At 39.7% G+C, this 27,154-nt stretch overlaps 1 protein-coding gene across 1 annotated transcript in view; it reads left to right on the forward strand.

The window, feature by feature from the left end:
* Positions 1-27,154, forward strand: part of LOC150075772 (protein Wnt-1-like) — a 62,977-nt gene that overhangs the window by 18,359 nt on the left and 17,464 nt on the right. Inside the window, exon 2 of the mRNA XM_090387103.1 lies at positions 18,943-19,217. Coding sequence (XP_090243229.1) covers positions 18,943-19,217 — 275 coding nt within the window. The remainder of the gene's footprint in view (positions 1-18,942; positions 19,218-27,154) is intronic.

A 27,154-nucleotide genomic window follows, 5' to 3' on the forward strand; every position in this document is an offset into this window, starting at 1 on the left:
TTGCTTGCCACTGTTGTAATGGGTTGTTATTTGATTTATTGCAGCCTTTCTGGAGCCTCCATTGGCCTCTCGCATCAACGAGCCGTTTTCAATCCTAGTATAATTTTTATTTATGGGCTAATCTCGACTGTGCTAATAACACAGTCTTACGGGAAAACCTTGGCCGTGTTATCGTTTCAGAGATACTCATATCGGCGTGTCTAGTGCCGACTACCATGTCACGTTGTGTTACTTAAACCTTTCGTATTGTCCCTTCTCCACTGAATGGCAAATACAACATCCCCACGTATTTACTCACCTGCCTTATACCGCACAGTACTATCACGTGATGCTGTTGTTGAAAGAGTGCTCCATTTCCTGAAAACAGTAGGTGCATCCAATAAAGTGGCAGCTCAGCGCATAATGATATTCAGTCTCGCCAGCTAGTCCCATCATTTATTTCAATGTAGTCCGAATATTCTTCTTCAAGTCGATATATTACATTTAAATCTATGTTGACAGGTGTCAAAAGTTCAAACATTTGAAGAATTAATGGTAAACAGTCTTACTAGCCTTCTAAGTTTTTAATATGTAATTAAATGCTACAGGAGAATATCGCTCCAAGGACTCTATTTCAGTTGCTCTAAATATTATTTTCCTCTCATTAACCTTATCAGCGCCATTAGATCAAGGAACTGCATGCCGAAAATCAAAGTACTAACTAGGAAAAAATATTTTAGATAAAATAGAAAACTATCGTTAGGTAATTAGTATATGTGAAATTGTTCTTAATTATTTTTATCTTATCTATTTGCGCTCTCTCTCTCTCTCTCTCTCTCTCTCTCTCTCTCTCTCTCTCTCTCTCTCTCTCTCTCTCTCTCTCTGACCTTCCTGGGGATTGTTCCTTATTATTAAGAATCTCTTTCCTCTTAGACTATTACACATATGGTATCAGGGTACGGAAATTTCACCTTCCAATCTCTCTTGAAAATGAAGTTTTTCAGTTTTGGGATTTCTTAAAGAACAACTCACTAACAGAATGGGTAAGAACAAACTTTTTTCGCTTTAGATGCTTGTTTCTCACAACTGGCTGAGTTAGTCGGTCCCAGGTGAGGGTTGAATAGTTTATCCTGCCGGAAACTTTGGTTTTTCGTTCAGCAATCAAGAAAATCTACCACAGAATACACACGCAATTTACGAACAAATATACAAATGCCTGATAGCCTTCGTTGCTTTGTCGCTTGTTTGAAATGCGTATCATTTTCTTATTCCTTATTTATTCCTTCTATTTCCGTGTTCTGAAACAACCTCCCTTCACACGTATTTCATGAAAATTAAACAATTTAGGAAATTCATATCTAATGTCAACAAGTATTTCAAGTCTTTCTTCTTAATATCATTAATATCAAGGTGAATAATATCGTCTGTTTAGCAAAGAGATGACTGTACAACGTGATTAACTAGCCCCTAGCAGACATACTCTCTTGTCATATTCCATCTATCCTTTTTTCCCAGTATATTTTCCGTTTTCCTGACAACACTGACACCGCCAATAGCTATTTTCTTTGGGACCAGCGCTTAGGTTTTCATCCTCAAAATAGGCACACCTACAACGGAATATGGAGTTGATGCTGACGCTTCGTGGCCTTAGTTGGTTGCCTTGTATAAACAAACAAACAACTACAAAAAATGCTTTTATTTCACTGTAGGCAGAGCCAGCAGCAAGTATGGACAACCAGTGTAATCGCACTGGATCACTTACATTTGGCAACTCCACTGTACATTTGGTACCAAAGATTGCAAGATTGCAAATCCGCCCGCAATCAACTTTTGATTGCGGGCGGATTTTCATGATGGAAAGTAGTAATAAACAAAAGACATAAATACACAATCAAGTGGACCACTTAGTTCATAAAAACAAATTTGAGTTGTGTACCAACTCAACTGCTGATCTCGTTAACAGAAAAAGATTCACAAAAGTCTTCTTTTGCAATTTTAGATTCCTTTCCTTAAATTGTTAATAAAAATGATCTAAGCTGCTTTCACTACTCCGTCTGCAGTATGAGACGGTTCAGATTCGAATCCCCACAATTAGTGGAAAATTTAATGTTGCTTTTTCAAATGAGGACGAACTTTAATAGGTTCATCCCATTGGTTTTTCGTCTGGCAAGCACGCAAGTTAGCTGCAAATTACATGCAACGTACAGACACAAAACGTTGACGCTTCCTGTCCTAAGTTATCTTGGTGCTAACGCAAAACAACGCAACCAATCCTGTTGGAAAGATTTACTCGTGTCCCCAGTAAATTTCGAAAGTTCAAGAAAAAGCGTTAAGAATTTTCACCAAAAAAAAAAAAAAAAGAAATTTTGTATCACGCTATCTCACGAAATATCTTCAAAGTTCTGCTAAAACATTTCGCCATTTTGTTCTAGTAGAATAACGCAACTGTCATTACTCCCTTCAATGACAGCTGCATTATTCTAGCTCCTCTATTGTAGACATTCCACTTAGACAGGGAAATAAAAGAACATTAGCAAGGTCAGGGTGCTTTTTTTGACAAGCTGGCTGCTTGATACTTACAAGTGGTTATTAGACTCGGAGAACACCCTTTAAGTGGTAGCAAGCGTGGGGCTGACCTCGTTGATACACACCAGACCTTGTGGCAATTGCCAGAAATCAAAAGTAACTACGTTTCCTAACTGGAGTATGACTTCGTTTTGTTTGGCGCACAAGGACAATGGAAGATATGTAAGAAGAAATAACATTTGTAAGGTACCATTAATAATACTGACTAAGATAAATTATAGTCACGGTTCCATAAAGCACAGGGTAAGAAATAATCTAGATAAGTCAATACGATGCAAATAAGAAAACCGCTAAATGAGTGATAGAATAAGAATTATTTGGTTAATATTTGCTATGGAAACCTAATAGCAAAAGAGTTTTATAATGACATGAAATTGGTACTTCCGCGAAGATGCTTATACTATTTTAATCTACACTCGACCATGACAATCGATTGAAGCAAAATGGGTATTGTTCATTCGAAATAAATTCTACAAAATTATTACAATTCCAGTATCTTTATATGTTCTAAAAACATTAAAACACAAAGATACTGGAAAATATAAATTAGTTACGAAGAGTCTTGATGCGATTACATTAAAATCCTTCGTAAATAACGAGAACACTAACATACACTTCAGATTACTGTCCCGAACTAAAATATTTCATTATTAAGGTACCTACTTCGAATATGTAGGATACGGACCTTGGTAATTATACCAGGACACTACGGAGCTTGGTAATTACCAAGCTCCGTAACACATATTCTAAGTTGCTACTGATATGGACGCCCTTTTGCCCATCTCATCAGGCGTTGCCGTCTTTAGACCTTTTCAAGAACTTTAATGTCTAATTTTAGGTGTGGCGTCTATATCTGGACTGAGTATTCCAATTGAGATTTTACAATTTCCTCAAACAAAAGAAACATGGTATAACTCTTATGTCTAAAAGCAATTGTTCGATAAATGATCAGGACAGTATAGTCAATTATCAGCGCCTATCTGCATTGCACTGATGTTTTTAATTCAATTTGTTGTTATTCAGTCCCTACAGTCCATTATAAATTATTCCGAGGTTATTGCTTCCTATGTGCAAAACCTTGCATTTTATAGCTCTAAAACATGCTTTCCACTTGATTATCCATGAAGTCAAGTCGTCCTGAAGGGGCACTACTTAGTGCTGGCTGCTCTCCGTAATCTGCAAATTTGGTATTATATTCTGCAACCTCTGAGGAAGCCAATTCTAACCCATCCCATTTTGAAAAGTCACACCTTTCTCTTCATGCTCTTCTCTCATATAAAGTCTTATACAGTATATATATACTCATAAGCATATATGCAGTACTTAATATCAAAAAAAAATCCCAATCCTAAAACTGTAGATTGATTTATTAGCTTTTATATAAAAATAGATAAAAGTAAAGTCAAGAAATTATGGAAACATCAGAAGATATTAATCTTATATGGATGTAAAATACTGTATTCTACGTACTAATAATCGGAAAAGCAGTTGATTTTTAGGCGCATCAGCGACTTAGACCCCATTGCGCCTTTTGTATTATGTCTGTAGAAGTACAGTAGGTTCACTGGCTGCTTTACATGTTATGCTGGCTGATAAGAATATCTCACAGGGAACCCTATTCCAACTCCCTCCGTCTGAGATCAGCTAACTACAGCCCCCGATTGACAAAGTCTTCTCATCAATCAGACTGTGGCTAGACTTGAGGAATTTCTAAAGAAATTCCTTCTAGAGGAATTTATTGTAGCTTAAACACAGAGCGTACAGATAAAGCAGAAATATATGAGCTTTCGGCTATATGGTAGCCTTCGTCAGAATTAAAATACATGAATGGCAGTTGGAATGAAGATGTGCACTGCCAGGTGCGTGAGACGCGAGGTTTAATTGTTTGTTGACGTCTGTGGCTGTGACGCATGATGACGTGGCCAGCGCTTGTCCAATGACAGAACTACTGACTCTGTGATCGGGTTGACTTGGCAACCACTGTTCCTGTTTAAGGATTTATCCGAAGATTTTATATTTAACGATTCCAACCAGGTACGCTTTAGGTAATGGTGGGATCTGTCTACCACCACGACATCGCGGTGTGGGTCGATGTCGTGGTGGGTTGTCCAGACATGTTCGGCGATAGCTGAGTGTTCTATATCCGCTAAACGGATCGCTCTTTTGTGCTCCGAGAGACGTTTCTCGAGTCGACGTCCAGTCTCTCCGAAGTAGCAGCTAGTGCAGTCACGGAAAGAGATGCGGTAGACTAAACCGCTGTGCAGAAGGGTGGGGACAGGTGTTTTCACGTTGGAGATGAAAGAACGCAGTTTCCTGCCTGGGAGCTGGATGCACTTTATTCCGTGCGTTCTCAGGATTCTGCCGATCTGTTGTGACAGGTTGGGGTAGTATGGGATGAATGCCCTTGTGGATGGCTCGTCACTGTTGGTGTTGTAGCTGGTCGTCACGATGTCACGTGTCTGTAGATCACACCTGTCGAGGACGTCAATGGGGTAGCCACACCTCGTAAGGTCTACTTTGACCCTAGTGACCTCTTTGCGTCTTTCATCAGCGGAGCTGGAGTGTGTCCAGGCGCGAGTAAGCAAGGTTCGGGCCGTGGAGAGGAGGTGGCCTCGCGCGTGTGCTGACCGGAAGTTGGTAAACTGGCCAGCACACATGGGCTTACGATAAACTGTAGTCCTCAGGTATGTGCCTTCACGTCGGACAAGTGTGTCTAAGTATGGTAAAGAGTTGTTCGACTCCAGCTCAATCGTGAATTTTATGAAGGGCGATAGTGAGTTGAGGTATGATAGAAGTCGCTGACCTGAGTCTCTAGGGATGACCACGAACACATCGTCAACATAGCGACACCAAAAGGCGATGTGATCAGGTGCGTGTGCAAACGCACGTCCCTCTAACTCCTCCATCACGATGTTTGCTGTGACTGAGCTGACCGGGGAACCCATGGCCGTGCCATGTATCTGCTGGTAGACTGAGTCATTAAATATGATCGCATCCCCTGTGAAGCACAGTCTGAGGGCGGTGGAAATGTCATCGGGTGTGAGACCAGTTCTTTCGTTGAGGGTTCTATCATTGTCCAAGAGTTGTTTTGCACAAGAAATGGCAAGTTCCACAGGGATGGAGGTAAAGAGCGATATGACGTCGAACGATGCCATAACTTGATTCTGCGAGATGGATACAGTGCGAATCCTCTTTATGAATTCAACACTGTTGGAAACGGTGTGGGTGGTCTTGCCAACCAGAGGAGAAAGAAGTCTCGAGACAAATTTAGACAGCTCGTAAGTCGGTGATCCACAGCAGGATACAATTGGTCTCAGTGGTGTGTCTTCTTTGTGCACTTTCGGTAGGCCGTAAAACCGTGGGATCTGACATCCGGAAGCACGGAGGTGATTACGGGTTGACTGTGTGATCGTCCCTTGTTTCAGCCAACTGTTGACGAGGATATTCACCTCTGATTCCCATCGTTCTAAAACTCTGTTGGGGTTGATGGTCAGGGGTTTGTATACAGTAGTATCCCGTAAAAGTAGTAGCGCTTTCGCCATGTAATCAGTGTGATCCATTACAACCGTACGGCGGCCTTTGTCTGCCGGTAGAATGACGATGGACGAATCCTGTTTCAATGCCTTGAGGGCAGAGAACTGTGTACGGTTGAGGTTAGAAGAGACGGGGCGAGCACGGTGTAGAACTGCTGCAGTCTTCAAGCGGATTGTGTTGGCTACATCTTCTGGGAGGCGTGATAAGCTGGCTTCCACACCTAAGGCGATGTCGGTGATCGGCGGGTGCTTAGGAAGAACGGCAAACGTCATGCCAAGAGTCAATAAGTTTACTTGGTCCGCAGATAACTGTTTGCTGCTTAGGTTCAATACGAAGTCCGTGGAATTAGTGAGAGGGGTATTACATTGGCTGCGCAATTGACGGGATTCATTAATCAAATTACAAAACTTACGTTTCTGTCGGGTACAATAAAGATCTGATTCTCTGATGGCCTGGTGACATAAAGTGTTGACCACATCGGTGTAAACGGGATCGGGAATCAGAGTCTTAAGGTCGGCTAGTAGGGTTGCCTTGCTCGCTGAAGCACGTTGTATGTCATGATGGAGGCAGCCGATCCATATACGTAGGGTTTTGAGGCCGAAGTTCCGACAGGCACGTCTCATGCGCTCATTAGAAAACGGTTGTTTGTAGCGAAACCCTTTCGGTATAATCTCGTTAGCTTTGCACCTATGCGCAAACCTCAGGTGTTTATAGCGTACCTGGTTGGAATCGTTAAATATAAAATCTTCGGATAAATCCTTAAACAGGAACAGTGGTTGCCAAGTCAACCCGATCACAGAGTCAGTAGTTCTGTCATTGGACAAGCGCTGGCCACGTCATCATGCGTCACAGCCACAGACGTCAACAAACAATTAAACCTCGCGTCTCACGCACCTGGCAGTGCACATCTTCATTCCAACTGCCATTCATGTATTTTAATTCTGATGAAGGCTACCATATAGCCGAAAGCTCATATATTTCTGCTTTATCTGTACGCTCTGTGTTTAAGCTACAATAAATTCCTCAATGAATCCAGAGCGCGTAGGCCTGTTTCGTTATGTTCGTACTATTCTTGGCCAACCAGCATACGACATGGTCGTGAGACTACAGAAAGATTTTATCTTCATAGCCCGTAGTAGACAACACCTGAGGTTTGCGCATAGGTGCAAAGCTAACGAGATTATACCGAAAGGGTTTCGCTACAAACAACCGTTTTCTAATGAGCGCATGAGACGTGCCTGTCGGAACTTCGGCCTCAAAACCCTACGTATATGGATCGGCTGCCTCCATCATGACATACAACGTGCTTCAGCGAGCAAGGCAACCCTACTAGCCGACCTTAAGACTCTGATTCCCGATCCCGTTTACACCGATGTGGTCAACACTTTATGTCACCAGGCCATCAGAGAATCAGATCTTTATTGTACCCGACAGAAACGTAAGTTTTGTAATTTGATTAATGAATCCCGTCAATTGCGCAGCCAATGTAATACCCCTCTCACTAATTCCACGGACTTCGTATTGAACCTAAGCAGCAAACAGTTATCTGCGGACCAAGTAAACTTATTGACTCTTGGCATGACGTTTGCCGTTCTTCCTAAGCACCCGCCGATCACCGACATCGCCTTAGGTGTGGAAGCCAGCTTATCACGCCTCCCAGAAGATGTAGCCAACACAATCCGCTTGAAGACTGCAGCAGTTCTACACCGTGCTCGCCCCGTCTCTTCTAACCTCAACCGTACACAGTTCTCTGCCCTCAAGGCATTGAAACAGGATTCGTCCATCGTCATTCTACCGGCAGACAAAGGCCGCCGTACGGTTGTAATGGATCACACTGATTACATGGCGAAAGCGCTACTACTTTTACGGGATACTACTGTATACAAACCCCTGACCATCAACCCCAACAGAGTTTTAGAACGATGGGAATCAGAGGTGAATATCCTCGTCAACAGTTGGCTGAAACAAGGGACGATCACACAGTCAACCCGTAATCACCTCCGTGCTTCCGGATGTCAGATCCCACGGTTTTACGGCCTACCGAAAGTGCACAAAGAAGACACACCACTGAGACCAATTGTATCCTGCTGTGGATCACCGACTTACGAACTGTCTAAATTTGTCTCGAGACTTCTTTCTCCTCTGGTTGGCAAGACCACCCACACCGTTTCCAACAGTGTTGAATTCATAAAGAGGATTCGCACTGTATCCATCTCGCAGAATCAAGTTATGGCATCGTTCGACGTCATATCGCTCTTTACCTCCATCCCTGTGGAACTTGCCATTTCTTGTGCAAAACAACTCTTGGACAATGATAGAACCCTCAACGAAAGAACTGGTCTCACACCCGATGACATTTCCACCGCCCTCAGACTGTGCTTAATAGGGGGTGCGATCATATTTAATGACTCAGTCTACCAGCAGATACATGGCACGGCCATGGGTTCCCCGGTCAGCTCAGTCACAGCAAACATCGTGATGGAGGAGTTAGAGGGACGTGCGTTTGCACACGCACCTGATCACATCGCCTTTTGGTGTCGCTATGTTGACGATGTGTTCGTGGTCATCCCTAGAGACTCAGGTCAGCGACTTCTATCATACCTCAACTCACTATCGCCCTTCATAAAATTCACGATTGAGCTGGAGTCGAACAACTCTTTACCATACTTAGACACACTTGTCCGACGTGAAGGCACATACCTGAGGACTACAGTTTATCGTAAGCCCATGTGTGCTGGCCAGTTTACCAACTTCCGGTCAGCACACGCGCGAGGCCACCTCCTCTCCACGGCCCGAACCTTGCTTACTCGCGCCTGGACACACTCCAGCTCCGCTGATGAAAGACGCAAAGAGGTCACTAGGGTCAAAGTAGACCTTACGAGGTGTGGCTACCCCATTGACGTCCTCGACAGGTGTGATCTACAGACACGTGACATCGTGACGACCAGCTACAACACCAACAGTGACGAGCCATCCACAAGGGCATTCATCCCATACTACCCCAACCTGTCACAACAGATCGGCAGAATCCTGAGAACGCACGGAATAAAGTGCATCCAGCTCCCAGGCAGGAAACTGCGTTCTTTCATCTCCAACGTGAAAACACCTGTCCCCACCCTTCTGCAGAGCGGTTTAGTCTACCGCATCTCTTGCCGTGACTGCACTAGCTGCTACTTCGGAGAGACTGGACGTCGACTCGAGAAACGTCTCTCGGAGCACAAAAGAGCGATCCGTTTAGCGGATATAGAACACTCAGCTATCGCCGAACATGTCTGGACAACCCACCACGACATCGACCCACACCGCGATGTCGTGGTGGTAGACAGATCCCACCATTACCTAAAGCGTACCTGGTTGGAATCGTTAAATATAAAATCTTCGGATAAATCCTTAAACAGGAACAGTGGTTGCCAAGTCAACCCGATCACAGAGTCAGTAGTTCTGTCATTGGACAAGCGCTGGCCACGTCATCATGCGTCACAGCCACAGACGTCAACAAACAATTAAACCTCGCGTCTCACGCACCTGGCAGTGCACATCTTCATTCCAACTGCCATTCATGTATTTTAATTCTGATGAAGGCTACCATATAGCCGAAAGCTCATATATTTCTGCTTTATCTGTACGCTCTGTGTTTAAGCTACAATAAATTCCTCAATGAATCCAGAGCGCATAGGCCTGTTTCGTTATGAAATTCCTTCTAGTCTCTATGACGGAATTCAATCCAAGGCTTCTTCGAGTAAGTAATGGCGAAACCATTATGCTGTCACAGAGGACCAAAAAACGCACATCAATATGCAGTATTGTAACTATGGCAACGAAGCAAGCGGCTATTGAGTCAGAAATATGTCTGATATCCTTTTGAGGAATATTTCTCCACGACTGTGGTTTTGGCTGGTTGAGGCACACCTCTTAGCCGTCCCATCGTATCTCAGATGTCCTCAGTAGGGGACACTCAGTAGAGGGAATCTAGCAAGCTGGGAAAACATGTCGACATTGCAGAGAAACTGTCTAATGCATTAGTGGTATGAGATATTGCAAAGGGACAGATCTAAATACAGTTGCGATGTAGCATGACCACCTATGAGATTAGCCTGAATAGTCAGTAGCGGGTGGCCACTGACTGGCGGGTGAGTGACCACCATAAGAGATTTCGCTCATATCGTGCTGTTCTATTTATACGCCTTTGTTGAACACAAACAGGAACATTTCGTTCACTTGGGCTTGACCACACCTAATAAAAAGAAAGAAACTTGACCCATCATTCCCCCAGACAGAACCTCCACTAAACACAATCCCTCGCCAATCTTCATTACATCTATATCTGCCTACTACAGAGCCAGATGTAATAGTCGTATACTGGTGTCCCTTCTTGCTCTACTGAAGATCAAAAGTCCACAAAGATCACAAGTCAAAAATCCAACAAGGAAAGGGAGTACATTAGACCTAATTTTCTCCTATGAAGAGTTGAATTATAAAGTGAAGGAAGGTATTTTCTCTTCTGATCATAAAGCTGTGACCTTGAGCATAAATGTACGTAAGAGTAATAGCAATAATAAACTTAAACACAATACTAGAAATTTTCTGTCTTCTAGAGATTACCTGTATTTTAAGGCAGAATGGCTTAAGTTCAATTCTAAATTAAAATTGGTTAATTGGGATAACGTACTAAATGAACAATTCACAAACAATGCAACTTTATATGCAAATTGTACAGAATATTATAAAACAACACCCATTATATTTAAAAGCACAACTAAATATCCCGTGTGGTTCAATAACGAACTGAAAAGTAAACTGAGATTTAAAGAAAAATCACATTGCAAAATTCAACATTCTAACTCAGATACTGTCAAATAACGTTTCTCAACATTGCGTAAAGAAATCAAACAAATGATAACGCAACAAAAGAAAAATTATTCTGAATCGATACAAAATATATCCAAAGCTAATGGCCTTCGCCCTTTTTGAAACCAATTTTGCTCGATTAAAGATAACAGATCCCACACCATACCACTCTTTATATTAATAATGTAAAAGCGTAAACTCCTGTCGAAATAATCCAATTATTTGCAGATTATTTTGAATCGGTTTTCTGTGCAGTTTCTAAAGACACGCCCGATTACCTGTATTTAGTTGAGCACAACGACTTCGTGGTAATTATTAATGTTGATCTTATCGACCTAGAGTCTGCCATCAATCACTTAAAAATGATAATGCCAAGGGACCTGACGGTATTTCACAAATATTTTGGAAACGCTGCTACAATAATTTAACGGTTCCACTGTTACATATCTTTAACAAATCTTTAAAAGAAAGTGTTTATTGTAACTGCTTCAAAAAAGCTTACATAATGCCAATACATAAAAGTGGTTCCAAACTCTTTGCCAATAACTATTATCCAATAACGCTCATTAATAGCATAGCAAAAATCCTAGATACAGTTGTTTAAAGTAAACGTTCTGCATACTTCAATCCAATTCTGACTCAAGATCACCGTGACTTTCGTCCGGGAGGGTCCGTGGCCACCAACTTGGCTGCCATTTGGCAATTTACTGTCAAGAAAAATTTATCGCGGTAACTGGGTTGATATGATTTACGCACACCTGACGAATAAATATCAATAAATGCAAGGTGGTTTCTTACAAAGATCCTCGCAAAAATGTCATTCAGTATGGTTACAGTGTAGAACTGCAAGGGTTATTAAGCACCAATGAAATACATGATATAGGCGTCATATTCTCGAACGACTGTCCTTCCCTCTACTACATTTCCAAACATGCTTACAAAAGACTGTTTCATAAAGCGTTATTCTTCCTGTTTTGGCAATACTCATTTAACCAAAACTTTATACACCGCTTTGGTGTGTAAAGTCCTCTTTGGTCCCGAAATCATGTGTTCCAAAACAACAATTAGAAAAAAATCCAGATTAAAATGATTAAATACATAATGCAAAAGGAAAAATTTATTAATTATCACAGAGCCGATTACGCGATTCTTTTAGCTAAATATCACTTAACCAATTTCCAGAAAAGAAGAACGAAACTAGGCCCGAAACTAATATATAAAATAATTAAAGGAAAATATATGAACAACTCACTATTGTAATATATCTCCTTCTATACTCATGCTTTTAATTACAGAAAATTACTTATCCTTCTTGAAGTATCGAACCGACTATGGAAAAAATAATCTGGGAAAAATGAACAGTTTTCTCACACATCTGGCGATGTGTGATGTTAAATAAATCCCAATAAATAAGATCCCAAAAATGAAGAAACCTAATCTCTAATCCTTCTCAGAGAGATAAATCCAATTCCGTGAAGCTGGAGGGTGGACCCTCCAGCTTCACGGAATACAACCATGGCCTGGTTCAAACTCCCTTAATTGGATATATACTGCTTGTGGTCGGGCTCTGGGCATCTTAAAAGCTTTTCCAACAGGCTGATCCACCAACGTTTGGTCTTCGTTTTGCAATCTTTGCAAATGTTACTCTGACCACTCCAATTCCATACCTTGGTAATTTTAGCATAAAAATTATAACCTGCTTTATCATTTGTATATTTATCACGTGCTGTTATGTTGTTAATTTTATGGCGTTTCAGTATTTTGGCAATATTGAGCCATTGTGTATTATGTCTGTACGAATGTTTGTTCAGGGCCAGATTTGCGGGTTGTGCGGATCGAAAAACCTGGAACCCTAGTCCAATCGGGCTACAAGCTGATTAAGGAAGTGTTTAAGAATTCCAGTTGCTGACAGGATTTGAACCCAGACTTCTCCAAAGGAGAGACAAGTGGTGAAACTGCTATGCTGTCACGGATGACTACTAATATTCAGTTTTGTCCAGTACCTAGTTCTTGCTGTTGTAGGGTTTTAAGCGCTTAACTTTGGCAACATTGCGCCCTACATAATGTCTGTAAATTGCATGTGTTTTGTTGTCCATTTGCTGTTTACTGGCCCTCGTGGGTAGCTGAATTAGTAGAATCGCTGTCCTCCCCACGCCGCGTGGAAAAGACCTGAGTTCGAATCCAGTCAATGGCTGGAGGAATTTTTATGGACCTTTGAGTTAGTCTCGTCTGAGTTAGTCTCGTCTGAGACTAGTTAGTCTCAGACGAGAGTAACATGGTTTTTCCTCCCGGAAATTCGGATTTTTTGTCCAGCAAATAGCAGATCGATCAGAGAACACACAATTTACAAGCATATTATATATGGTCTAAGTTGCTAAAAATGCGCCTAAAACTTTACAGCAACACAGCTATTTGCTGGACGAAAAACCTGAATTTCCGGGACAAAAAAACACTGCTACCATCGCCTAAGACTGACTAACTCAGCCACATTGTGAGAAAGGCCCATAAAATTCCTCACGTCATTCGGGTTTTGAACTCAGGCCTTTTCCACCCGGTATGGTTAGGACGGTAACTATACCAACTGTACTAGCCGCATGGCTGCCAGTTTCGTTAACTCTTATTATACAAAATTATTTTTAAAAAGTTGGTTCTTCGTTCTTGTTACGTCGATTGTTTTGACTATAGTAACTAGATCATATGGTTTTATCGTGTCTGTATTTTGTGTTAGCCGGGCGATTGCATATTTTATGGGATGAAAAACTGGATTAAGTTATGGAATCATCCTACTCTCTCAAATTTATAGGACGAGATTATAGCGGACACTTCGTACGATCACAAGTGGCGAACCCGCAATATCAAGAAGGGCATAGAGAAAATGCAGAGTAAAGTTTATAAGAACTGTTTGATGTGTTGATATGGTCTGCTAATTGTAACAGGACGATATGTTAATGAACAAAGGTAATTAACAATAAAAATATTATTATTATTGCAGAATTTTGTGAGAAATATTTAAATAGAGATGCAGTGAACATTTGAGATATATCTAATAGTAAATATTTTCCTACCGACTGCGGTTATCTTCGAAACTTTCCAGAATACTCGGGAAGTTTAAATATCTTAAATCCTCCAAAACTTTCTCCACCCTTAGAAGTAACCAGAAAATACTATAAAGTAGTATAATACAGTATGTATAATAATATTAGCGTCCTTGAAGATTCGAAGATGCAGAACATGTATGTCAACGTTCTTCAAACTATTCGTCTTGTAAACAACGTGTCTTTCAGTGATCGGTTAAAATGTCATAAAAAATGAATAAAATAAGTTTTCAATCGATTTTTATTTTCATGCGTGTACGAGTATTTTATCGTACCTTGTTCCAAATTACTTTCGTTGAAGGTTTCTGTATTGCGAGGTTTCTGTATTGCGAGTTTTTTTTACTGTCAGAAAACACCCATTGCGGAAATTGCAATTTATTAATGTAATTTGCAAATTAAGGTCTATCACTAATAGTTCCAAGGACAAAATGTTTATTCAAACTGTTTGCGTTGTTAGCTACGAATGAAAAAAAGAAAAAAAAATCGGAGAAACCTAACAAAACTTTGAAAATGTTTATTTAGAAGTTCTTTTAACAGCGAATGTTCTGATATGATACAATAGACGGCAAAGCCGAGAACTTTGCAATTTGCTGCTTGCCGTCCTCCAGCTTCCTTATTCACTGTCAAGTTTTTGAAACCTCCACAGTGTTTCGACTATTCGCAGTTCGCGCTGTGATTGTAAGTATCCTATCACAGGTCAGGATGGATTCAAATCCCGTGATGATGGAAGGATTTTTTTTATCCCGGAAGAACTTTTATTCCTATGATGGATTGTAGATTTTATGGTACTAATTAACTTAACCCAAGAACAACAACATTAACAACATTATTTAAGTCGCTGATGCGCCTAAAACCCTATCAGATAACCATTAAATTTCTATTTAGAGCACAACTTGCACAATTAACGACCCGTCAGCATATATAAGATGTATTAATACAGTGATAAGATACATTTTACGCAAAAATATTTTGTGGAGTCGGAAACCTAACCTCCCCACATGCTCAACTTTGCAGTTTGGGGACATCTTTGGTAACTCAACTCCACGAATGGCGAATTCCTGTTGTATTTGGATTTCAGAGCACTACACTGTTCTGTATGCCCCGAAATACGGGCCTCTGCTGCACCTTCTCTTATGAAACCCATCCTCGCCAGTGAATACTGGATGCTGAAGTGGACAACCCACAAAAATCGCTTCCCCTCCCAACAGAGGACCACTAGCGTGGCCGCTCAACTTCAAATTCCACGGCTACCTCAAGTGATCTGCGTGAGGAGAATTGCCGCCACTGTCAAAATGCTGGTTGGAAAAATCAACTTCCCTGACTTCTGGGACATGCCAGTGGCATGTGCCACCTACCCTTAGAACCACTCCTCTTCTTCAGCTACAGAAGGGCAGGCTGAAGATCTGCGACCGATTTCTACCAGGCCAAGTACTTCCCATAATACAAGTCCTGCAAACGATCGGAATAGATCTCCAGAAGTTCGCTAGCCGAACTGGTTTTGCTGTTGTATGGCCCCCTGATGTCTATTCTCCAAATGATGTTCTCCAATCTGCCATCTAAGGCGCTGAACGGCACCTCTCATGCACACTGACGAACTTTTGCACATGAACATGCGAAGAAACTGCATACAGACAAACTTACTGCACGCCTGTGACACGTGAGATCAGTGAAATATGCTGACTTACGAGCATACATGTGTTTTGTAAATATTTTTTTCAAACGTACGTTTGTATACCTTTGTATTCTGACTCTCAGAACTTGTATATACTTCCAGCTACATATTGTATATTTATTTAAATTATAACACGTTTTGATGTTAGATATCATTCTCATCTACTTGTTATGCACATTTTTATGTTGTCCCTTAACCTTTGTCAAGCCCCTGACCTCCTGGCCGTGGCGGGTATATATTATATCTGTGTTTATATGACCGATATATGTAATGGGGTTACCATGTACACATAACAGTCGAATAAAGATTTTCTTCTTTTTGTTCTTCTTCTACATCATTAGCCCAGTTGCTCTAGCATTTGGGGATGGGTGTACAACTCTACTGAACTAAGATCATCTTATGAGAAAGTCTTTAACTAACAGTTCTGACTGAAGGTGAATATTCTTGTTATCCTTGATATTCTACGACACACTGCTTTGCCTTTTTTAATTTGGAACTTGAGCAATGACTTGTACTTTTTAAGAAATTAATCTTTTCAAGCAGTCCTCATGATAAAGGTCAACGTTTACTATTTATTTAAGTAGCGTTAAATTTAATGTTTATTCATCTACACGTGTAGCCAAAAAATTCATATTCCTTGAACTTAAATCCTGTAAAGTGAATAATGGTTGAACTCACAACCTAAGCTAGCATAAATTTTAATAATAATATATTTCACATTTTATTTTTGCACACCAGGTGGCAAACTTCACAAATCACGTGCTGCTTTTTAGAATTCGTTGTTTCATTTCAACAAGTGCTCTATTTTAACAGTTAAGAAATGTTAAATTTATTATACAAGGGTGCAATTTAATACTTATGACATAAATCGATGCTTAATTTATTAATATATATCTTTTTTTTTTTAATTTAGGTCTCTAAGGGCATGTTGTACCGTATTACTTGCAGCGAATATAATCTATTTTAGCGCATTCATCATAGTTGACTTTATTTCTACCCAATTGCTGGAATATTACATATTTTAGTGACAAGATAAGGGTGCTGCCTGATGTGAGGTTTGTATAACATTCTCACACCTCGCCGACTATAATGACCACCCTGCAGCAAAATATAACAACACTTGTCAGTTGAAGGAAAATAAAACCACCTCTGCGATGTCTAGACATACGTCTGTGTCACAGAACTTAAGTGGTTAGGGTGTTACTCATGTGGCTTGACATCAATCAAACTTTCGAACAAAAAATTCTCTGTGACACAATAATAGTTCTTCATTATTGTTCGAGTTGCAGCTTCGATGGGAGATCCGGGAGAGTACATGACTGCGGAATTTTTGTCACGTAAAATCATCACTTTCGATGAATTTTTTCGTCTATTAAAAAATCCACTAATAAGTGGGGCGTATTTGCCATACAAAGGGTGTCTTCACCTCCATAGCTTTATAATAAGTTTTTCAATGTGTAATAAAACATTACTTGAAAGGTTAAATACCTAAAATATACCAGTTGTTAGAAAGGACAATGAATTTCATCCCGGTCGAAATGGCCGCTGGCCAAAACCTTAGGGTAAACATTTTTCTGATTGAGGAATTCGGGGCTTTTTTTTTTTGACAACCTTTGCATTGAGGCATTCACTTGTAAAGTGAAGAATGCAAGCTTCCAAATACTTTGACGAACAGGGATGATGGTAAATATTTGAAAATAGTGAACACGCCAGCAGTGGACTAACAAAGCAATCGATAGGCAGTATAACTGTTTTAGGAAGTCCTTGCAATATTAATAATTGTTAGTGACTTTACTACACTGTCCTATTAAAATATTAGGTAACCTAGTTAAGGAATTAATCCTTCTTTAGTTTGCCAATTTTCCCGAACATTTAAAGGATGATGAGAAGACCAGAACCATGCCACAAAGGTGCCCTCATCAAAAGATAGCCACTAGAGGCCTGGATATATGGTAATGCACTTTGGATCTATCATTCTTGTAGAAGAAGTTGTCCAAACAAAATAAGCAGATTTATCCAGCCTTGTCACCAATGGATGACTCTTCCTCCTTTGGATGATGTATAGATACTACCCATTCAGCATGGAAGGTGTCCGTGAAAAGTCGTCAGTCCCGATAGAGGAGTATCTTCTTCCGGCCTGCCTTGTACTTGACGTTGAGAGAATTTTTCAGTCGATAAACTCTTAATACAATCTACACCGATACATGTGTCATCGCCAATGTAGCCCTCTGGTTTGTTCACGTTGCATAATGTCCTCCATACTTCCAGGCAGTAAGGAGGACATTACTAATTACAAGCTATTTCATGTAGATTGAAATAGGCGCTCACGTATCCAGCTTTCTGATTTTTCCCTGCCCATAACTTATAACATTACTAGCGCAATGTTGTAAATTATGGTTTCTCATAGTTTCTCTCAAGGCAATGTTCTTTTATACCCTGGTACGACTACTAGGTTAGAATAGTTTAGAACTCCTCGACAATAAAACCATTGTTGGCAATTGAGCTGTGGTTATTAAAATGGGCGAACTGGGAAGCAAGATAACAGCCTTGGAAACGTCTATGGTTAATATGGGACACGTGTTACTAGCACATTCCACCTCCAGGACTACGTTCAACTCTGGAACCACCAAGCATTTATAGGATACAGGATAAATCATAGGTGTCCTCTGCAGTCTGTGTTGATAAAGGTGAACCCGCCAAGCTGCTTTAATGAACACTCACCCATATTGGAGGCAACGTGATATGGAGCTGAGTCTGTAGTGCCTCCCAAAGAACCGTTATGTTATGAGCTCCTCTGTCTTGTATTAATAGTAAAAATTATTTTAGTTCATTTACTGTATTTATTAATTGTTAGATTATATCTAAGTGAACTTAACATATATGTGCATTTTACAATCTATCCTGTGAACCCTTGGCTCTCTTTGAAGGACTTATAGAATACAGTATTACCTTATATACAGTTGCAATAAAGACTTTCTCTCTGTAACTGATATTTTTTTAAACAATGAATGTAATCGTTAACCGTATTTAGCAGTGACATGAACTTGAACCGCGGTCGACTCAAACGCGCATTCTGCTGCGCTTGACCACTCGTTGTCTTCCGTTAAAAACACACTTCTTTTGATGTAAATATTGCTAATCTGTTACTAAATTAGCTTATTATTGCTTGCAAATAGATTTTCGAGCAGATGAATTCTAATTCATATTTTTGTTTTACCCTTTCGTTAGGAGTCTCGCCCATTCGGCATACCCACATAATCTCGTTCTACAAACAGCAAGAAGCAACGACATTCCCAGTAATCGAAATCCAGATCTTTACGTGCATCTGCGCAGAAAACAGAAGAAGCTACTTCGAGAAAATCCAGGATCTCTTTCAGCCATTGCTAAAGGAATTCGTATGTCAATAGCCGAGTGTAAATTCCAGTTCAGGAATTACAGGTGGAACTGTCCAACTGTCGATTTTCTGAGAGGGAAGTCCGTGTTCGGAAAAATTATACAAAAAGGTAAGTGAATATAGCACCACTGAGGTTTTAAGGAATCCCCAACACACATGTTGGTTCTTTATGCCTTTAATATACCGACGCCAAATCAAGAATCATACTTTGCTTCAGAAGCAGGAAAGAAGAAAAACTCTCACAATTGCATCAATATTATACTTTAAATTAAAGTAAGAAGCATGAAGAGTTCAATAGTCTCTTAGTTAATTTGAAGTGTACAACTTCATCCAGATACGGCAGTAGATGCTGGTGGGGTATTACGAAAAAAGTGTATACGGGAGAATAGTAATAAATATTACACAGTTATAATTAAACTTAATGGCTAAGTTTAAAGTGCATAAACGTATAGAGTTTTATTTCTATAAAGTTATAATATTAGTAATTAATTGATAAGGGGATAACTATTTTTACTTTTCACTTCTAATAATCAAAGAAAGAAAAATAGAAAAAAAAAATCATTCTAATTTAAAAACATCGAGCTCGTCTAAAATGTAAAGCATTGCGTACATTAACTAACTTGTTTGTAGTAAGATCATGTCTAGTTCTTTTGTGTTAGCCTTCAGGGTTTTAGGAGCATCAGCGACTAAGGCCATTTTGTCTATTGTCTGTTTGGTATATTGTCTGTAAATTGCATATGTTCTGGAGTCGATTTTCTGTTTCCTTTACGAAAAACCCGAGTTTACGGGAGAAAAAGCCATGCTAATCTGGCCCGTGATAGGACTCCAACTCAGGTCTTTCCCAGCCGGTGTGGAAAGGACAGCGATCCTATCAACTCTGCTACCCACGAGGGATGGAGTGTGGAAAAAATTACAAGTAACGGGGTTCTAAAGTAAATGCTAAGTATGACTATTAAAATGTAAATGGACTTTTGCAAATTGGATTAATCTTTTTATTTATGACAACGGACAATGAAATTCGTGGTTTTTGAATATTGCCAAATCATCGATTCAGCAAGAGAGATAAATGAAGATTTATCCAACATTATCTTAGGTATTTCGTCCTAAATTAATATCTATTTGTTGTAAATAACTGATGTCCGACTAATTTTGAGATGAATTGCAAGCATATCGACCTCCAAAAAAGTCTTTAGACCCCTTCCAAAATTATGATTCTTTTAATAAAAAAAACAAACAAACTATGATCTTTAGATTTCTCAGAGTATGAATAATGAAATGAGATCTAAAATGTCCATTCATTCTAGCTGAACTCATCTGTACGATGTCTTCCTCTTATACATCACGTTTGCTGTCATTGTGAACACAGTTTAAATGGTAAATGGTTGCTTTCTTCCTTGTGTGCATGTTTATGTAGGGCAAAGATTTCCTGGTTGTTTATAAATGATTCTTCAGCCTGTCGGTTTGTTCGTTACGCGTATTATCAATTTTAGAAGTATCTCTTATCTGGCTGTCACGTACTCGTAAATGCGTATTCAAAAGATTGGGGTAATGAACCTAGAAAGGCGAGATCAACGTTTGCTTCGATAACTACAAAATGAAGATTGGTGTTAGATGTGGCGAATAGAAATGCAAGAATAACAAGATTGATTACGTTCTTTGACTAGATGCTGTGCAACTTCAGATGGTTAATATGAATTAACTGATTCATTGTATAGCGCAGATGTGGGAAGCCACCGGTGGTGCCCTCCACAAAACACTATGATTCATTGTATACCTGATTATACAAGTTTGAAAATTAAGCATGAAGTCCCAGTCAATTTAAAGAAAACCAGATGTTAGAATTCTATCTAACATCTAAGCTTGGGCAGCCTTGAGCAGCTATGCATTGCTCATACAACTTTGAAAACATTTTTAAACACTTTTGAGCAGATCCCTACCAGTTCTTCTGTCACATTTCTTTTAACTGGAAATAAACTTTAATGTTCGCTCTTTGTTCCATCGCTTAACATAATGACAACGCCTTGAATAACACAACTCTAGAACAACACTACGTGAGAACGACTTACGATACGCAATGACTCAGTAGGAAGCAATCGCGTAGGTCAACTAGAAAGTTGCATTATGGACCTGTTTACATTGTCTCTGACATGCGTCCGATGGATTCAATCTTGGAACTTAATTATCAAGTTCCCTGTCTTCGAGGGGAGCACAGTGGTTACGATCGCCGTCCTCCGCGCAGCTGGTGGAAAGGGTCCGAGTCTGAATCCCTCAATAACAGGAAGAACTTTTATAGACTTTTTACAGTCTGCGGCTGAATTAATCGGTCTCAGGAGAGGTAACATGGTTTTTCCTCCCGGAAACTCGGATTTTAGGTAGAAAAACAAGCAAACCGACCAGTGAACACATACAATATAGATACAACACACTTCAGTAAATGAGGTTGTTCTCGGGTAACCTTAATATGGTTGATTTTTTTTTTTTTTTTATCAAAGTTCTCCGACTTATTATTTTTTTAAATTTAATTCAATTAAAGTTAGAAACTTTGCCCCTCAATAACAGCACGTACCAGGGAGATATAAATTATAAAGCAACAGGAAGTATAGAATTATAAATACGTTATGGGATTAAGATCTTACGATATTACGATAACGAATAGTGAAGATGGGTTATGATGACATCTACAAAACGCAAATAAGTGACGGTTTATTGTTACAAACATTTTTATATATGTGTTACAATGAAATAAGGGATAATTATATTAAGAATTGCAAAGTGTAGATATTTATTTCAGCGATTCTTCGTATTCATTTTCTACACTTTTGTTTATAACACCTCGTCTACCCAAAATAGACTGATTCGTTTGCAAACGTCTATCATCTTGACCACTGGATTATTGTCATATGTGTGCAGAAAGTCAGCGCCCTCGTGGGTAGCACAGTTGAAAGAATCACCCGTCCTCCCCACACCTGGTGGAAACGATCTGAGTTTGAGTTCCGTCGATAACGGGAGGATTTTATGGGCCTTTTTCACAACATGGCTGAGTTACTCGGTGTCAGGCGAGGGTAGCATGGTTTTTATTCCTGGAACTTCTGGTTTTTCATCCAGAAAACAGAAGATCGACCACACAGAAGATACACAATTTACAGACAGCATATACGGAGCAATATGGCCTTAGTTGCTAATGCTCCGAAAACCCAACGACAAAAACAACAACAACAGCAGAAAGTCAGCATGGTAACACCGGTGGAAAATATCAATTCTGTATACATCATTGACACATAGTTTCTCACAGTCCAAATTAAGATAGTTATAGAGGATGCGCACGTTAGATGGGAACATTGTTCGGGCGCTAATTTACCTGTCGAGTTTGTAAATCGGATCCTCCAAAAATCCTCGCAACTGCTTCTAATGCTTGAGCTCATCTGTGTGGTGTAGACATCGAGGGATTCAATCTTAGACTTAGTATTAGCATTAATAGAAACATATGATGCAAGAAAGCAAGCTTATACAGCATTAGCAAAAAAAAAAAAAAAAAAAAAAAACCGTCCCATTTCATCCACCCATTCGCTTCAAAAGCTTGTTCAGTTCTTTCTTGAATTTATTTAAACTATCAACTGACACAAAAACAGATGGAAGTTTGTTTCAGCAATCCCTCGCTAGCTAAAGGAAAATTTCTACACATCTATTCTACAAATTTCTTTCCTCAATTTGAGTTTATGCCCCTTGAGGTGCGTAATATGAGCAAGAGGAAGAGTCCCATCTCGCTGAAACCATTCAAGGTCTTACACCTCAATTAGATCACCTCGCAAGTACCTAGTCTCCAGACGATGCAATTTGCAGAACTTAAGTCTTTCTTGGTAAGAGAAACCCTTTGTTCCCCTCATCAATCTCGTTGCCCTTCTCTGTACTTGTTCCAGCAGCTCTACATCTTTCCTAAAATGAGGCCTCCAGACCTGACGGGGAATTTTGCCAACATAGAGGTATTATGACTTTTTGAAGTAACAGAATCTCTCACGGTTAGAATAATTGCTATGGCCCCTGTTGGTTTACGAGTCCCCACTAGTAGCGAAATGAATAGCGTCGCTATTCGTTTCGCTACTAGTGGGGACTCGTCGCTACTCCCTCATACTTTGCGGAGAGAGTTTGGGTTCAATTCTCGTCGGCTGCAGTTGAGAAATACTAGGACGGGATGAAGTTTTATGGGCCTTTTTTGTTTTTCCTTTTAATGTGGTTAATAATGTCTCTATTTCTGTCTCTATTCTAACTCGATAAACGTTGTACTAGTTCTTCTCAAGGATGTTCGCACGTAACGTCTTTGTCTTTTTCTGGAGTTAGAAAGAGTAAACAATCTCATCGAATAAACATTACAATAACGCACATGAAGAGTCCCATAACGTTATAAGATCAACGCGCACAACTGGGTCGGATGCAGTTAGCCGAGATGATGAGTCATGGCGCGGTAGTTATTTTTGACGGTAGATGACACGCCCATCATTTATTTTTCCAGTGAGGCTCCTGGATCAGAACTCCACGTTTCCGGACTTTTAATGGTTGATACTACAAACCTACGCAAATGAAGCACGTTTCAGGAGGGTGACTATATAATAGCTTTCACCTATTGACCCGGGGTGATAGTCGTAGCAGTCTAAATTACCCAACCTAAGACAGTTGTTTCCTGTTCGTAGAGCACAACTTTAATCAAACTGGTCACCTCTATTTTCACCATTTAGCGAGGTGCGTGGCTGGAGATGTTCTTCTGTGCACCCATCTGTATTCTTAGATTGAACAGTTACGGCAACACGCGTTAATAATAGCTAGGTTAAACTGGAGGGCCCCGTGACCCGTGAGGGGTAAAATTTCCTTCTATGAATTATTTTCTCCTTTTTTTGTGGTAAACCTAAACAAGCGAGAAGTAAGAATCTGACAATATAGCGAGTCTAATTCCCTAATAAATGGAAGTCTGGTTCCAGACACGAAAATAATAGAATTAGTGATGGAATATTGAGAATGCAAAGCAAAGATCAATCACCGCTTTCTATAAAATAACAATATAGGATATGATTTATGGGCCATCTCACTTTCTAAAGAAGTATTTCAAGGATCTTTATTCTCACTGGGATTGACACTTATAATCTGCAAATTGGACCTTTGATATTGCAATACATTTATTTATTTATTGTTTTTTTTTCCTTTTTTTTTTTGGAGCGCCAAGTCAACTAAGGTCGATTTTTCTGTTCTGTTTATTGGATGAAAAATCCAAATTTCTTAGAGAAAACACCATGCAGTTATAGCCATAAACAAACCAAATGGCTAAGTGTAAAATCAGCCCATTACAACTCCTGTCACTACCGGATTAGAACCAGTCCCATTCCACATGGAGTGGAAAGATAGCGATTATAATTTACTCGATTGAAAGCAAATTAAAATTTCATACCTACCGTATCGACTTGTCGAAAGAACCAAATGAATGTAAACCATTCATTGCTAATGGATTAATTGGAAATGAGTGAATTGGCAGTGCGCAGAATGACAGGTTGTAATTTATTCATTGCCAATGGTTTCATCATCGGGTTGCAAGGGACTCTGTGGTATTATATTTTATTCCAATGAAGCCTGATTTCGCCTTTCAGGTAATATCAAAGTATCTGGTAGGGAGAATCCACATACAAACTATTATTTTTTTAGGCCACCCAAATAATTAAATTCATCTGCCGTGCTGTGTGTCTGAAGTCAATCGCGTTTGTTCTATGGTCGATTTGTCTGCTTTGCTGGACGAAAAACCCCAGTTTTTGGGTGAAAAACCTTGCTATCTACGCCTGAGACCGACTAACTCAGCCACGGAGTGAAAAAAAAGCCCATTAAAGTTTCTCGCGTCATCGACGGGATTTGAACCCGGGCCTTTTCCACCCGGTGTGGGGAGGACGGTGACGCTACCACTGTCTACCGCGCAGACAGAATCCACATACATTCCACCTCTGGATTCTCTTAAAATCGGTTCACGCTGTTGGGTGTCCGGATCAAGAACAACTTTGCCAATTTTTCTGAAAGTATGCCAAAGAAGTTTTGAAAGTAATCTGAAAATTTTCAATCAACTTCGTAAAACTTGAATGACAGGTGTCAATTGTGCAATGCCATAACTGTCTTGCAGTGTTATGATTGCCTCAACACAATTTGGAGATCATGATGTGATTACTTTACGTTTCCCATAATGTGTCGTCGAGTGAGTTGTTGGAGGCGAACATTTTCAGCGTCTACTATGACTAGAGTGATCAGACTCTGGGTTTTTTCCGATTCTGAGCGTAATGTTCTGGCATCCCCAAGAAAGTTTTTGTCATATAAAGCTATTTTTTGAACTAAATATACGAAGAGGTATATAAAATTAAATCGTGTGATTTAACATGACGATTAACATTGTACATTTTAAACTCACCTTATGGTCAGCTCGGTTGACTATACCCTTATTTTCCACTTAAATCAAATGTCAGGTAAGGTCTGGAGCCTTAATCACTGGGCCACCCTAGGGCAATCAAGAAGATGTAAGAAGAAATGCGAAATGTTGAACTGGTTTGGATTCAAAAGTAATCAAGAGAAGTGGAAGCCTTTTATCGTAACCTAGACCTAGAGCATCGAATATTTATTTTTCTCTTCATTCAGTAAAATGCCTCTGCAGACATTAAAAAATATCTCTCTGATATTTCTAAGCATTTGACATAGTGGTGGTGCTGGTAAGAGTTCACTCAAAATAAAGAAAACATAAACAAAATTTCAGAGAAGAAGCTATTTGGCCTCTCCCCCCCCACCTCTTGAGAGAGATGCTCGAACGGTCTTCTCCTCCTATACTCCTTAACAACCATACCAAACTAACCGTCCAGCTAACCTTGTCAAGGCATCTCAGAACTTGGACCCAAACATGCAGATACTGCTACTTACTACGTGAAACGGCACTGTTTGGGATCGCAATGAAACGCTCCTCTGGCAGCTTTATGTAGTGGCTTCTGTATTAGCATAGCCCTGCGCAATACTCAGAAAGGGTAACTTAAGGAAAGCATCCACTCTATGGTTGATTTTCTTACAGCATCTAGGGGGGCTACATCTTTCTCGAGTTGCTTTGATATCGCACTATCATGGTCACTTATTTCGTTACTGACCAAAAGCACCCCAGGGAATGAACTGGAATTCTATCGAGGTATAACGGTATCATTAAAACAAGCTGAACTTCATCTTCATTTAGTTTTTAGCTTCATTCGTACATCAGCACTTGAACACAGCATGAACATCGCCACGAAAAAATTTGATTGCAATTATTTTATAGCTTGTGCCACACAGTTTTGTCTTATCACCTATTGACCTATTGATATGCGAAATCTTCCAGAACTTTCAGTATGCGTGGTACTTTAAATTATTAGCTATTCAAGTGAATCAATTGGAACTCCCTATACGCCTTTTTACATCCTACACATGACCTAACATCTCCGGTGCAACTTAAAATCAGTTTACGTTGTTTTTAGGTCACAGCAGCTTGTGTATGCGTTTAGTAGTCTGTCTCAAGGGTAATAGTCTCTCGAAGATGGGCGATCCTTCTGTCTGCTACACAGTAATGTCATCTGTTAGCTACATGTCACGCTAAGCATCATCCATCTCTGAATAGTTCATCTACATGCAGACATTTTGAGAGACCCTGTATAATTTTTACAATGCATGTAAATTATATTTTACAAATGCATAATACTATTGTGCTTGAGTTCTTTTAAGTTTTTTTTTTGCATATACTGACGAACCAACCTCAATTAGTCACTGCAGTGTTTTCAGCAATATTAGAACGACATCTTATATACAAAAAAAAAAAAAAAAAAAAGGAAAGTTGAATGAATTTAGGAACAAAATTTCGTTTATAATTAACTTAAAGATTCGAAATTTATATATGTTACCATAAAAGCACGAAATATGGTAAATCCTATATGATTTATCAATTTGCTGTGATAAAAGCCCGAAATTGCACTTTTACTAAAATGAATTGATAAAATTTCAAATCATTTTCATTATCTG

The sequence above is a fragment of the Mastigoproctus giganteus genome, chromosome 13 (genome assembly GCF_048544385.1).
Source record: "Mastigoproctus giganteus isolate SK-2022 chromosome 13, ASM4854438v1, whole genome shotgun sequence".
In the NCBI taxonomy this organism is placed as follows: domain Eukaryota; kingdom Metazoa; phylum Arthropoda; class Arachnida; order Uropygi; family Thelyphonidae; genus Mastigoproctus; species Mastigoproctus giganteus.